The sequence below is a fragment of the Nothoprocta perdicaria genome, unplaced genomic scaffold (assembly GCF_003342845.1).
Source record: "Nothoprocta perdicaria isolate Ctin4 unplaced genomic scaffold, notPer1 scaffold_45, whole genome shotgun sequence".
NCBI classification, from domain to species: Eukaryota; Metazoa; Chordata; class Aves; order Tinamiformes; family Tinamidae; genus Nothoprocta; species Nothoprocta perdicaria.
Window position 1 is genome coordinate 461,427 of NW_020455699.1, and position 15,700 is coordinate 477,126.

Sequence of the window (15,700 nt, forward strand, 5' to 3'; positions counted from 1 at the left end):
ACATTCTAAGAAAAATTATATCCTAGGATGACACACACTGACTGAAATTTGTTTTGTTCTTACAAGTATGTTAGAGAAATTTAAAAGTAGAATTTAAAGATCTTTTATGTCTCTAAAACATATGAGCATTATTTCACATTCTGTGTCATCATGATGGAAATAGAAAAGACAATAAGTTCAATGGTATATTTTTGATGTTGAGTAGAAAATACCAAAGCCTTTTCATTTTGCTCATCACTCACAATGTGAATGTGTGGCAATAGCATAGGCCATTTTTCACGCTGTTTCCTGTGAGTGTTTTAAAATTCCTGTTTGACACAGAAATTGTAAAGCTCAAGTAGTTTCGCAAGTATTGCAGAATGTGCTGTATTTTTTGCTTCCGTATTTTGCCTCCACATCAAAATCTGTTCCTTGAGTAGTTTCAAGTTTTGCCTTCCCTTGGCAGAGGCGTTGTGATATCTGACTTCTGCAATAAATTCTTGGTGTGAGTTAGGAAGAGGGAAGGAATATGTTTAGAGATGTTTTATTAAACAGGTAACTTGGTAGCAACTTGTTAGGAGTGTTAGTGTGGATAGGAGCTCTCTCCTCCTCTTAAATGGGACTGTTCTGTTGATCTGAACAAGAGACAAAATGAGGTAATATATGCCTAGCTCAGTACTTCCAGCTAAGAAAAATCCTTTAACGTTTTCTTGCCTTTTGATCCTTTAACAGCAAGTTGTTATACAGTTATATGGAAAATAAGCATACAGAGAATACATTAATGGGAATCAGAAGCAGTCTGAAATGACGAAATGATTATTAAATCTTGTTTTCTTAAACTATGAAAATGAGCTCTGATTCTTTTGCTACTTTTTAATGTGATATAATCACTTTTTTTTTTTTTTCTTTTCATTCAGTGGCTAACAGAACAGAGCTTACCTAGCTGCTTAGAGGTTTGAATAATACACTTTGTGAAATGGTTTTAAAAATGCAGCTACTGTAGTCTTTGAGAAGATTTGGTGTCTGGGAAAATACTGGCAACATGCTGCACATTCAAACTATTTTTTGCTACTCGCTAAATAAATTGTCAAAAATCGCTGATTTGAAAGGGGGTAAAAACCTGCTTAAAGTAATCACAGATATAACTGTTATCTGTTAAGGGCTAAGAACTTAATGCCCCATTTCTCAAATGAGTTTTTACAATAACGAGATAGCTGTATCACACTCTTAAGTGAAAAGCTCATGAACTTGCCTGCATGGTTATTTCCAACCTCGACTCTTCTACTAACAAGCTCCTAAAGTTGTTATTGCTAATAAAAGTGGAAAATGGACCTGATAAAAATGTTTAGTCTGCACGGCTGTGTTTTATCATATCACAAAAGAACAATGTTTTGTTGCATCGTGGTCAAAATAGAAGTGACCTTGCTTGTTCATGAGTGCTCAGAACCTAGAGATAAGGGCTGCAAAATAATAGAGTACAATAGCAAGAGGGTGGTGTAATTATTTGTGGCTTGTCAAGTGAAGCCCTCTCAGCCCCCAGTGATTCAAATCTGGGAACTCTGCACAATTCCGTACACTCCCCGTAGCYGGCATCAGAGAGATCTCGCCCGGCTCCTGCGACAGTACTGAAATTGCATCAGTTTGTCATGCACTGAGCATGCCAGCTCCGCACAGTATCATTTGCTTGCAAATGGGCCTGGCCCCAAAGCCCTGAGACACATTCTTTGGTATCTGACTCTTGGCCTGTGATTTGTCATGTCTCTAGCGCTATCAGCGTAAAGTAATTTTAATAGATTCTGATGGTTGGCTTGTGGAAGGTAAAGAATGCACTGCAGATTGTGTCAGGTAGCTTTCTGTGGCATGTAATGTGGTAGAGGCCCTCATGATGGTGATAGCCAAACAAAGAGTATGGGGAAGTAAGAACCCTATTTGAGTGATATTTAACACCCCCTACTCAGCACCCTGCTGCGTTAGCAATAGTCTTTGCAAACTGGAAAGTTCACGAGCTTCCCTGTTTAACAAAGCGTCATTATTCATGCTTAGTAGTTGTTTACAGGTGCGATGTATGAAAGCAGATCAGTGGCATTGTTTCCCTTACTAAAAAGAGAAACTCTTCAGTAAGAGATATATAAAATATGAAGTAACTTCATGAGTCTAAGCATGTCACTTTTATGAGTTGGTATTTAAGTCTCTGCTAGATATTTGGTAATTAGTATTCTGTACCTAAAATTCCAGTATTTTTAACAGTTGTGCACCTCAATACTGTAAAAGAGAGAAAAGCTAGTACAACTATAAATATTCTCTAGAATATAGATTTATGAAGAGTTACTTCATTGGATTTGATTAGATAGTTATTTGGGAATGGCTGAATAAGCATATGGCATATTTTTTATTCTCTTTTGACGCCATAGAGATTATTTTGCCATTGACAACTCTGATCTTTGCTTCCCCCCCCCCCCCATCTGACTTCCTTAATTGATTACTGCTTTGGTGTTGGAGCCTGCAGGATAGCTCCCCTGAATTCTGCTGACACCAATCAATTAGCAAAGGTGCTAATGTTAGTGATTTCATCTAGGCAACATTCAAAATCATGTCAGTAATCTGTTCTTAAAAACTGCCAGATCACTGAATGTTGTAATTTTGAACRTGTTAGTTTGGGTTAACAAGGATTTGTCCAGAGAGTGGAAAGAAGAGCAGGTTTTTACTCAATTGTTCTACATTGGTGTGGTGAACATGCTTTTGCTTAAATATTTAACTGACTGCTTTAAAAATGTTCTTATTAATATTTATGGTATCTCTGAGGGATTTATAAAAATGCTTGAGCAGAAAACCATTTCTTTTTACCTTTATCTGGGGAATTTCAGACAGCAGTGTAACTCTGAGCACCCCGCTAGCAAGTCAGCGCGGGTTCTGTCAGTTTCTTTCCCTCTTCATCTTCCATATTTGCTTAGCAGTTTTCCTTAGCTAAGCAAAATATTAAAATGAGCTTGCATATTTTCTTTCTCATTCTGCTCTAAATATATTTTTATGCTTTGCGTTGTATAAATCCTCCAGGAAACTCTGTATTGGGATCAGACTTCGCTGTTCAATATCAAATTAACAAAAAAAAAMTTATAGGTGAAGATAGATGAACTCTTTTAAATATGTTTTAATTTTATTTTTGGTCACTTTTTTGGTGCATTTTTGTAACTTGCATTATTAAAACCATGTTAAATTTTGCCATTTGATGGCTGATGTCTTATACTTGCATCAATAAAATAGCTCTGCTGTATTTTCTAGTTAAAATATGCTGTCATTTATATGTACAAAGTAGTTGATTCTCATGCAGATGCTGTTTACAGTTATAAATTTTGCTTTTGTTATAAACAGGCTAAATGGCTAACAACTAACTGAGTACTAAACTCAAGTAATTACTTGAATCAATGCCGTCTTGTAATATTCAGATAGAGGCGGAATGTAGGTGTGTACATGCACACATGTGGGCAACAGGGCACATCTGGAAAGCCATGCATACATGAGCAATGCAAGGATTTATAGGCTAGCATTGCAGAAAGGTCTTTTTGAGGTCTCGTATGAGTCAATGTTTTAATGACCTGAATGATGGAATAGAGTGTGCTTATTTAAATTTGCCGTCAATGCCAAGGTGAAAGTGACTGTGAGTGTGCTAGAGAACAAGAGCAGAATTAAAAATGAGCTTGGTGAGTTGGAAATACTATTTTTAAAAAAGGAAAACRTTGTGGAATTCAGTAGGAGCTTACACTTGGTGTTAACACTAAGCAAAAATAATCAGCTGCACAGAAAAAGATCCAACTGATTAGGTAGCAATACTTCCTGAAAGGACCTGGGATTTATTATGCGTCACAAACTGACCCATGGGTCACATGCTGACCATGGGTCACTAACATCATGCTGTTGCGAAAAAGACAAATCTACATCTAGAATGCAAAGGGCAAGAGAGAAGAAGCATTCCTTACCAGTGCCAACTGGAGCATAACCTAAGCTAGAGGGCCATGTCCAATTTTAGATATTTCAGGAAGAAAAAAAATCCACAGGCTAGTTGGAAAGATTGTCTACAGGTTACAGCAGAGTAGGTGAAAATATAACACTGCTTTCTAGGTGCATTACGATCTTTTAGAAGTGCAGAACAAACTGGGGTTTGTTTAAATCTAAAAAGGAAAATGCTGAACAGGAATTTTGTAAAAATCCGAAGTAAAGGCTGTTGCAGAGAAGAAGCAATCAATCTGTAGATTAGAAGTGATGTACAGTTATGCTTGCAATTTCTTGTCCTGTCTACCAGAAGAAACAAGAGATATGCTAAATGTTCTTAAGGATTGGTTTTGAATCATAAAGATACTGCAGCATGGAAATAACTTTCAGGCATTGGATGCAAAATGTTTGTCTTTGCAGGGCTTAGCTGTTTGTCTCCAGTGTTTCTGTCCAAGGTTCATCTTGCCTGGAGACAGTAGATTGAGCTAGAAAATTCCCTACAATAGACCTGAGCAGGTTATTGGGTCAATCAGCACTGGCAAAGCAAAAGGACTGCAGCATATGCAGAAAATGTGTAAGCAAAGGCTGTGAAAGTCCAATTAGCCAGGCCACAACAAAGTCTTTCTAAACCTCTTTTTTTGTGTTATACTCCTTGCTGTCAGTAGTTCACCATTACATTGATGTCCTAGTTCTTTCTGAGTTGATGGTTCTTGTGTAATTTGTAGTCTCAACATTGATCATCCTTTCTTTAGTTTGCCCAGGACCTTTTGCAAGCTCCTTCTCTTCCCGAGATCTTCTTTCCTGTCCCAAGGAATTTTAAGTTTTGAGGTAAGAGCAGTCCTTGGAGCAGACTGATGTAGTATCAGATTACTTTTTCTTGTTAAACACCGCTAATACTGTTCAGTAAAGCGTTTGTATTCAGCATATTCCTTGTCTACACTCTTGCAAAGAGCAACAGAGAAGAATTTGTCTATGTTTCCGTAACTATACATACACATAGTGACAATGCCCATAGAGRGGTTCAACACACTGGGGAAAACATTCTATCTGTAAGGCAAACTAGAAATTAAGAAAATCCAGTGCCACAATCACCTACCTACACCTCTTCCTGTTTGTAACTGCTGCTGTAAAATGTGTGCTCCCTAAACATTTAGATTACTAAATGGCTGGCTTAGGGAGGTGCCTGGATTGGTGGGTTTTACCTGTGAAGTGGAAAGCAATTCAGGGACAGGAGTGACTATGGACACTGCCTGATCAGTGCCTCAGTTTTCCAACCCTAGTCCAGCTCTGCATCCTCATCTGTCTCCTATAAAAGGAGACAAGTAGGATAATAGGGAAGGAAAAAGCCATGTGTCAGCCTTTCTGCTAGTGTTAGCATCTTAGAAGGACAGATGTATCCTGCTTGAATGCTGGCACGTCTGAAGAGGCATGAAGATAGACTATAAGGACTTGGGAAGCTGGAAGGCATTTCAAGTTTACAAATTACAGAAATCACAGAACGTAGACCACAGAGGCTGTGTCAGTTATTGCATACTGCATCAGGAGCTGATCAGAGAACTGTATTTTGAAGAAGGGAAGAGCATTTCAGAAGGATTGGTAGGGCAGCAGCTGGTGCCATGTTACTACCTTTGTCTGCAAAATTTACTGTAGATACCATCAAATCTTGCTTTAGATAAGGGATTATCAAGTACATGTTTTTATTTTTTAACCTGTTTCTTACATATTCAGTATTGATTCAGCTTGTCAAAAGTCTGCTTTTTACCTCATGCACTGTGGTAGCTCTCAGTTTCTAGTTTGTGGATAGTGAAATACAATTCCATTGACATATTTGCAACAGATTTCAATAAGATATTGGGGACCAATATATCAGTCCCTCTGGAAGGCAAGTTAGTAGGTAGATAACTTTACTTAGTAGCTGACAGCCTCTAACCGTTGGCCTTTTGGAGGCACCAATTCTGGATCAAGCCAAGACTTAACTAGAATGATTAAATATAAATATTTTCCTTAAGTTTAATCTCAGTACAGCCTTACTTGGAGAGGTTTATCAGGAGACTGAAGCCTTAGCTACTGTTACTGACTTGCACCTACTCCATGCAAGTGGCTTTTGTCTGAGAGTTCATTTTGCACAGAGACTCTCCAGCCGCATGTGGAGAGGGGATTTTCGACATCGTAGAGTAGTTTGGGATGTGCTAAGGCATCAGAAGAGAGTAAGTGCCCTGAGAACATGGTAACCTACCATGATGTCCATGTCCCCAGAGACCTCTTGTGACACAGGACAGCATTTCTGGTGAAGAAATGTACTCTCAGACATTTTGAGTTGAATGGCTCAAGTTTGCTGAGTCATATCGTAGAAAAGCTTTCTGCCAGGCTTTGTGATGAGTATTGAAAGTTGCGTGTGTGGAATGAGCAGATGTTTTGAATAAAACTTTTTCAGTGCTTTATTTCCCACATTAAGGAGTAGGACAGTAATGTTACCAACTTGTACTATAATGTTCATTTTTGTGCAGTCTGGGGATCATCTGATGAAGGAGCAAAAGAAGAATTTTCCATAAGAAAGTTAGTAATTGACTCAACTAAGGATTTAGACGGCATTTAAAAGGCCAGGGGTCAGATGTGAGTCAGCCCACCAGACCTTAGGATACTTCTGAAAAACAAGTATTTGATTATCCCCAAGGTACTAAGTGTTAAGGGAGTGACTTGTGCACTGACTACTTTATTTCCCTAATTTTGTAAAGTCAAAAAGTTTTTGACTTCTAACCTCAGCAGTGTTTTGCAACGTTTTTTTTTTACAAAGACTAAAATTGCACTTCTACAGTGAATGTTGCAGTACTTTGTGTATTTCGGTGAAAACAATAGCAAAGTTCATTGTATAATTTTGAAAAGAAATGTTGAGTTACAGGCTTCTTAAATGTTTTATAGCATGTCATTGTTTTTTCTCTTATTCTCCTTTGTGTAACATCGTAAATATTTAACTACAGCTCCCAAAAATAAAAACTATATAAAATGTTGAGCTCCTGTTGAAGACTCTAGGGATTTGATGTGCTAAGTTAGAACTGGTTGAATGCATTTTGAAAATAACTCTCTACTGTACTGCAACATCTTTGACTCATGGTCAGAAGTTCTGCGGCAGCCTGTAGGCAAAACTGCTTGTGACCACTGTGAAGATCAGAGGTCCAGACTCTGCCTTTGTTTAGCTGCTCTTAAATACATGGAGCTGATTAGGCTATTTACAGACTCCTGCTATGAACAAGCACAGTGTTAGCACAGGTCTCACTTGGTTTAGACATAGTGTATACTGGCTGTGACTAGAGAATATTCTTTAATTTTTCAGGAATTTTACAGCAGAGAGAAGAGGCTGAGTTTYTGTTCTGTTACTTAAGCTTTTTAAGCAAAGATTTACTTTGAAATTGAAAACAGTACTGCTTTCTGTTACTAGTTTCTTGTAATTAATCCTGGTCAAAATGAAATCCAAGGCAAATGTCCTTTTCATTTGCTCCGTGTCCTGCACACTTTTACCCTGTAATTTTGTGTGTGCTATTTAAAAGCTTGATGGTTGAAGAAATGCCCTTAGAATACACTTAGCATATAAGCATCACTGTTTTCTCATTTTTATTGATCCTGGTTGGATACAGATTTTTATATAAAAGCACACACGTGTAGGTGCGTGTGTGTGTGCATACCTATAAAATAGGGGAGCATTCAGTACTCCAGATGATTAGTCATATTCTTTTTCTTTATTAATCCCTGAGTGTACTCTTATATTAATGTGTTAAAATCTTGAACTGTCTTGCAGTTATTTAGTAGTTTTAAAGTTAATAGGATAATGTAATAGATGAAAGGTATGAGTATTACAGAGCACATTGTTGGTCACTTGACTTACTAATTACTTGTGTGTTAGACTAAATCATATTTAGATAAATAGACACTCCTGTGACTTTTTTTAATGTATAACACAAACACTACCAAGCTTCATCTGGCTTACTGGGGCTTACTTATTTTAGTAATTGTTATTCTTGTTAAGTAGGAATTTGAAAACTATAATAGACTGAAGTTTATTTCTCCTGGTGTTGTTTAAGAAAAGCTCTTGGAGAAATTTAAAATTTTCATAGTATTGTGGCCCTTGGCCAAAGATGTCGGTTTGTTGCAAGCCCAAAGAGATCACTGAGGTTCTGCTACCTCTAATGACTCCTTAGTGTCAATCATTGTGTAGCTTGAATAAAGCAGGGAAAGTTTGTATCTGAAAAAATCCTGGATACAGGTGACAGGACATGAGTTAGCTCAAGTTCATTGCGTGAAGAGATTCAGCTTTGTTCGGATGCCTGGCAGACCAGTAGGGGTCACTGTGGGCATGGAATTTAGGAACCGAGTACGGCATTTTATTATTAAATGTTTTAACACACTTAAATAGGACATCTTAGAGAGAAGTATATTCATTATTTTTTATGTTCTTCTCTTGGAGTAGGGAGTGTCTGTGCCAAGCAAAGGTAATAAAGTTTTATAAACTACCTGCAAAATGTGGCTGTGCCAGAGGCTGGATGCCTGGCTTGGTACAGTTCTGGGAGGGTCTGGCTTTGAGTGAGCCATCCCTCAAATCCTGCTGAAACACTGAGGGACTGGTTAGTGGCTCTTGTTGGAGCTGCCCTATTTCCATGCCTAACCACAGCAAAATGTCTCATGGCTGAAGAGAAGATGAGAAGGTTGGTGAGACAGGGAACAGACTGCCTAAGTGCTTTAGTGATGCCTTCTTCCATCTCGCTCAAAAAGTAAAACAGTTCTTACAAGTCCAGTGAAAACACAGCACGTATATTTTTGCTTTTAAAATGCATATCTTTTGAGTGAGTTTAATCTATTCTGTGCCTTTAAGTCGGGTAGTTAAAAGTGCAGCTAGCTGATAATCAATGAGGTGAATTCTAACCAATATAAAAGAACCATCTGTTTCCACAGTTTTTCTGTTATGGTAATATTGAAAGTCTTTCCCTTCCCCCCATCTTGTAGGTAAGTATTTTAAATATTTTCTTTTTAAAGGTGAAAATGTGCAAACATACATATCTTTTTCATAAAGGGTGCGTTTACCCAGTTTTGAAGGCGATACAAAGACTGAGAGTTGTTGGTAATATTTTGGGCATGTAGATTTCATAATGATTACAATTTCATACATTGCACTAATTGGACGTAATTAGCTAGGCTGTTTTTTTGCTTATCCTTCAGATGATCTTTTCTTCCCCATCTAGTACAGTAACTTCTGTGTGTGTGTGTGTTGCTTTGTGCTGCGTTTGTGCTTTCTGGAGTTCCCATGCACATCTTAAACCTTATTTAGGAATATATTGAAACCAGTAAATACCTTCATCTAAAATGATCTGTGGACAGGTTCCTCCTGTTTGCCAGGAAAACCATGGCAAAGTCTGTGCCTAGCCTGGTGTCCTCTCTGAGATCCAGGAGCTAAGAGTGTAGATTCTAATTCAAGCAAGTTATTGAAATCTGGCAATTTTATTTAAAAAGTCATGGAGAACCATATCAAGTCAGCTGAAACTGAGAGTAGAAGCATAATTTTCTTTTCTCTCCAAGCGTAGTATTAATACTTTTTCCCTCAGATACTGCCTAGAAACTGGTTAGTTCCTGCAGTACTCCCTGATGTAACAGCAGAYGGGAGCAGAAAGAGGCGGTGATAAGATAGGAGGCAACAGCTTTGCTTATTTTTCTGTGTCTACTGGGATTTGCTTAACGATTCACAGGCAGTATAAGAAAACTTGTTCTGATCACTTCTGCACGTACTCTGAGAGTAGAATCAAAGATCTGCACAAGGGTGCATCTCTATTTTTTTAATACATCTRAATTGGTTGAAATTTTAGTTGTATATTTGTGCATTAGAGTGAAGAAGATCTTTGTTTCTTCCTTTTTGAAATTGTCTTTTTGTTAAAAAGTTCTATGGTAGTGAGGGACAAAAACAAGGAGTGGAAGAACATCTATCTTTTCGCRAGTCTTTATCTGTTTGATAAAGTGTTCTAAAAAGCATAGGAAATGCTTTTAAGWATTCTTGAGCACAGAAATGTTTTCAAGTATCTAATAAAAATTTGATTGGAATGGAATATCAACTTTAGCAATCCAATAACAAAATGTTACAAGCATCTTTTCAGTGATGTTACTTGAATACAATTATACCTCAGTTTCTGTTTGGGTATGTCTAAACAAAATACCAAAATAACAAAATAACAAAATAACAAAATACTTCAGTTTCTGTTTAGGTATGCCTAAAGCAGCTTGAAAGTATTTGCTTTTCCTCTTTCTAATGTCTGTGCTCCCAGTCGCCAGTGAATTTGTTTTAGTTAAGTAAATTGCAGCTTTACTTTCTTCCCTCTATCTGAAGTATGAGTCATTTTGGTCATTTAAAACTTAGCATATCTTACCATATCATGGTTGAGAGATGGCAATCACTGAAGCCACTAAAGGGAGGAGGAAAAGTCTTGTTACATCTTACAGTACTGAACCTCCTACTGATTTTATGGGTTATTAGTTGTACACTGAACTCTGTATAAGAAACAAATTAATGGTTTTGCCAAGGAGCACAGTAGGAAGATTGAAGCTGGAGGAGGGAGCAATATGAAGCATAGGAGGGCGCTGTAGCTTTGTCCCACATCTTCTATCCGGSAGCCAGGCATGGGACCCTCCAGCATTAGGTTCCTTTGGGCCCCAGCTCAAGGGAGTTGTCCTGCAGGACACCTTTCCAAAGGCAAAGAYCTGGTTTGTGGTACAGGTTGTAACAACTCATGCTTTGGGATTCAAGACACTGGAGAGAATCATAAATTAATGTGAGAAGGTAGATCACATTGTCAGTATTCGTAACTGCGTGTATTTGTCTTCCTTAATCTTTTAGGATTCCTTTTTAAAGAAGTGTTAAGTACTTGTATTTTTGTAATCCTTTTATGAGACAACAGCCCATGGCACTAAAATTTATGCTTTTCCACTGACAAAGTAAGAGGTCTCTGATGCATAATGAATTCAAGCATTAGTTTTTCTTTTGACTTTGACTTAAACTCCATGGAGTTCAGCTAGGAAAACAGAAAAGTCATTGCTTCTGCTAGTGTGCCTGTCTGGAAAGAAATGATGATACTGCTACAGGCATGCTTTGAGCAATGGCATGGGCATTTACGCAGTTCATATATCCCCGTCATAAAGAGTCAGTCTATGTTCTTTTGAAGTCAAATGAAGTGATGTAGGTTTTCTGTGAATCATTCACAAGGATAACAAAAGTCTTTTGTCTCTTCTAAAACAGAAACAATGCCTGTGATGCATGCTTTCCTGTAATGAAATAAAGGAATATTAAAATAATGTCCCTAAATGCGAACAAGTCATTTTTATTATAGCTTGCTGTAGTCAATTAAAAAGGTTGATAATTGTTTTGGGAAAATAAAAGTTGAAAACAAAAGGATTTATGTAATAATATTAAGAGATGTATCAATCACTGTATATTAGCAAGAAATTGAAGTAGGAAAGTATCTTTATTGTACTTCACTTTCAAATTTGTTATGTAGCCATACAACTGCCTATCATACAGTCTCTGCTTCCAGCCTGCTTACTTCCCTTTCTGTGCTTCCTATCCCTTATATATTTCAATGGAAATATGTATATTCTTTTCCTGTGAGAAATAACTCCTAGGTATGTCCAGCAAAGTAGGGGAATAATTAGTACTGAATAACATTTGAGTTTTAGACTGACTCTAGTTAACTTTACTGAATGAGGAGAGATGTTCTGTGCTTTGGGTGGCTGCTTTGTACTCAGGAAGGGGCAAACAGTCCTAGATCCAGGACGGATTTAAAAGTAGGTTCACTTTAGTTTGGAGTTTTTATTTTTTCGCTAATCRGTTATGAATTACCACAATCATCAGTGTCAAGGCTTTGAGCCCAGATATTTATGTGTATCAGATGACTGAGATGAAGAGAATTTCCTGTTTTCTGTCTAAGCACAAAGTGCAAGAACAGGCTTGGAAAGGACAAAATGTAACTTGTCTATAACTTCTTGTCTAAAGATATTCTTGGTAATTTTGAATTCTTATGAATAAAAGCTTATGTGGTAAAAAGACTCTATGACAGAAATGCAGAAAATCTTTCTTTTCATTGTTTTAAAAAAAGTAACTGCTAAAATAAGCTTCTTAAATAAAAATAAAAGAGCATCGTATTTATGCTGTCCATTGTCTGGAATGCTTCCTCTTCCCCTCCTGCTAACTACAAGATTATAGAGAGTTTACAGACATTTGGCATTACATACATTGAATGTGTGACTTTTTTTTTTTTATCGTACTTTTTCCCCTTTGGTCTGTACGTGTATGTTTTTGTGAATGTACAAGCAAATGCTAAAAGCTAAACATAGTATCTAAGATGACAAAGTTACCCCTAAGTATAGACAGAGATGACTGGAAAACGATGGAAGAGGTATTTAAAAGCCAGCTGGTAACTTGATTAACTCCTTATTTTCATTTTTCTGTGACTGTTGCAAATATCAACTTCTGAGCTGAAGTTTCCAGTCGAAGGTGACTGGTGCACACTGGAGTTCCTCGATTTTGATAGGATCATCTTATTTGCTTCTGAGAATAAAAAATCAAATAGAAAAAATATTTTGCATGGGTTAATAAAATAAATTCAATCTTGTAACTGTTGTGCCAAGAAACTGTAGTGCCTTTTTTAAGGTATTTTAAGAATAAACAAGGAAGCTGTATTAGAGTGGGGGAATCCTTTGCTCTTCACCCAAAATTTGATCCAAACTTAGCTAAGTGTCTCCTGGAAAAATCTGAATCTACCCAAAGATTCGCTTCACAATCTCATAGTAAAATTCTTGTAGGTTGCTTGCATTAGGCACGTTAGAAGAATGCTGGAGAGTGCAGAAAGCTTTTCTTTTGGTTACTCTTTTAGTACGAAGAAAGCCTCTGCAATGCAGCAGCTGAACAGATGATATAGCATTGCTGTCATCTTTTCACTTACACTTTCATGTATAGGATAGACAGTGTTGTTTCTACCAAGAAATAGCAGACAGATTTATTCTTCTATTTTAAAATATTATTCACTTGCCTCTGTCTGGCATTTTGAAAGCTTATATTTCTCTATTTATTTAGGACTTGGATGCAGGCTGAACTTTGGTCTCACGCTGCTTGTTGAAGTCAAGTAATAGAAAATGCCTTCCCTGCAAGCTGAGTCTTTTATTGCTTTCCATTTTTAAAATGGAARGAATTTTCCAAGTGTCTGAGGTGGCCAGTAGTTTTGTTTTGAATCTGAAGCCCGAATGCTAGCCTTACCTTAGAAAGGCTGGGCAGCACTTACGCATTGTGAAGAGAGGCTCTTGGGCTCTMGGCATCTTTTTGCCCACTGGATTTTTTTTTTTTCCTTCAAACCAAAGCCCAGCTTACCTCTGTTTGCTGGAAGGTGTGCTGCAGAAAGGGAGTTCTTCTGAGGTCCATGCTGTTCTCTGCCTTCCTCTGGAAGTTTTGTGGGCTCAAATTTTGCAGGTACTTGTCCGTAATGTCCTGATTTTTTCTGAGTCGTTGCAGTCTACTTTGTGCTCAAACTGCTTTAATTCTTTCACTTAGGCTAGTGGCTGGGCTTGTTAGATTGTGTGGGGAGTGTTAGCAAAGTGGTTGTATATTGTAATTATGTATTTATAGTCTACTTTGGAGAGAATGAGTATATGTTAACATGATTTTTTTGTTTGCTAAGATAATATGACAAAAAGACAGAAGTAATGATAAGAAGAACACTGGTGTTTTAGCTGTTGGTGAATTTGTGTAGGCAACCTGTACCCAAGCAATGTGTAGCATTTAAATCAATACAGTTTGAAAAACTCTCATGCAAGTTGATATAACAACCTATGAAATGATAATGATTGGTTATCACTTCCATTGGGAAACTGTACCAGTCCCAAGCATAAAAATGGCCATTTAAAATGTCTTTACTAAGCAACCCAGAATTCTGCAGAACTAAGTCTTGAATAGATGTGGCTCCCTAAATGGTAATTCCATCTTTTTTTAAAAGGTCAGCTCAATTAGATTTTGGCAAGATTGAGTCTTCAGTGTCTCTTAGTGTATTCATCAGGACACATTGGCTGGTAGTTTGCAAGTGTTCACAAGCAGATGGGGTTAGTAATACATTGGTACCAGTACGAATAGATTGTCCTCATCACCGCATAGACAAAACACTCATGAGAACTGTGCGATTCTTTAAGCACTAGTGGCATGATATAATGAAGTTGTATTCCATTAAGCGCTCGTATACTGGGGAGCAAAATGTCATCACCTGAGTGTGGCTGCATTTCTGTGATACAACCTCATCTGTTCCGTCAACTAGTTTTGCTGTGATCAATAAGCAGTTTTCTGTGGCCTTTCACTACTGTCAGATATCATTGAATGATGTAAATACGCGTCAGAAACTAGAAACTTGACAGCTCACCTAGACTGAAGAGAGAAGTGTGAGGGGTGGGGGAAGAAGCTGATGGAATAGGCAGAGATGACAGCTGATGTCTGCTGTGTATAAATGATTTGATATTGCTGCAGACAGGACTTTTCATTTTCCGCAAACATGCAGCAAAATGATTGCTGCTCGTACTGCAGTCATGCGTCATTCAAAAAGGCTTTTTATTTTAGAGGAGGACGCTAGTCACCATGTTCTAAACGACCCACTTACAGGTTAGATCTTATTTTAATCTTTCCTTTTGGGATTAACTTGTAGGGTTCTAATTGAAGCCTACTGGGAACTATTGAAATACTGGAAAATTAGGTGAATGTTGAAAATATTCTTCTGAGTAATATAAAATGGGACTACTTTCTGGTTGTGATAACATACTCTTCAAAAGCATTAAGAAAAAACACTTTTTCCACACATAGAGGATCGAAAAACACACATAGAGGATAAAGAATTTTATCATAAAGTGGCTTAAAATAATTTTAAAACCAACAATATAAGGGAGAATTAGAAGAATATAGTTATTTTCCACAGGGGTGAATGCTAGCTGAAATGTGCACTTTTATTCTTGTTTGGGTTGATTGGTTATGCTTGATAATCCCAGTGRTGTATCAGCTGCTGTTGGCATTGCACAAGAAGGCAGCGCTCGGCACTGGTCTGTGTGTTTTGTTTTATGGTTGCTGGGTATTGCCCTGTAGAGCAGACTCCTGCTCCGATCTTAACACGAGCTAGTTTACAGGTCCCAGACCTTTTTTTTGGGTGTGTTTGAGAAGTTGTTTCTATGATGGATAGATGAAGGAGCTAGATGAACGTTTAAGCCGTCCTAGTTGGAGGATAGTACTTGGCTTTTTGTTTAGAGTTGATTAATCCTTCCTATGCAGCGTACACAACTCATCTTAACTGTATTTGCCAGCACATGAGAAGGAGAATGCACAAGTTGTGAATCAAAAGAGAAAAGCATTGTGTTAGTAAAATGGCATCTGTTTTTAAAAAGCCCTAGTCTGCAGCAGTCTGAAGGCACGGCCGGTCGCGTCCAGCAGCAGGCAGCTGTACTCTCACCTCCTCCTGGCAGCACCGGGCTCCACTGCCCGCGTGCCTCGGCTGCCCTCCCGCTGCTCGCGCAGCTGCTGGCAAGGCRGGGACGGAGCCTCATGTGGAAGCTGGTAACAAAGATAGTTATTGGGTRTATCTGCTCGAGGCTTCACGTTCTTGATAAAAATGATTACACTTCAGTGTTCTAGGTGCAAATCAGATGTTTGTATAATAAGAGGAGGATTTCGGAAGCCCTCCGG

At 37.8% G+C, this 15,700-nt stretch overlaps 1 protein-coding gene across 1 annotated transcript in view; it reads left to right on the forward strand.

Annotated features, from left to right (window-relative positions):
* Positions 1–968: 968 nt before the first annotated feature.
* SNX24 (sorting nexin 24) overlaps positions 969–15,700 on the forward strand; it is a gene marked incomplete at its 5' end in the record, with an annotated part of 71,015 nt that continues 56,283 nt past the window's right edge. The window contains 2 exon segments of the mRNA XM_026046579.1: positions 969–1,032; positions 1,035–1,108. Coding sequence (XP_025902364.1) covers positions 969–1,032; positions 1,035–1,108 — 138 coding nt within the window.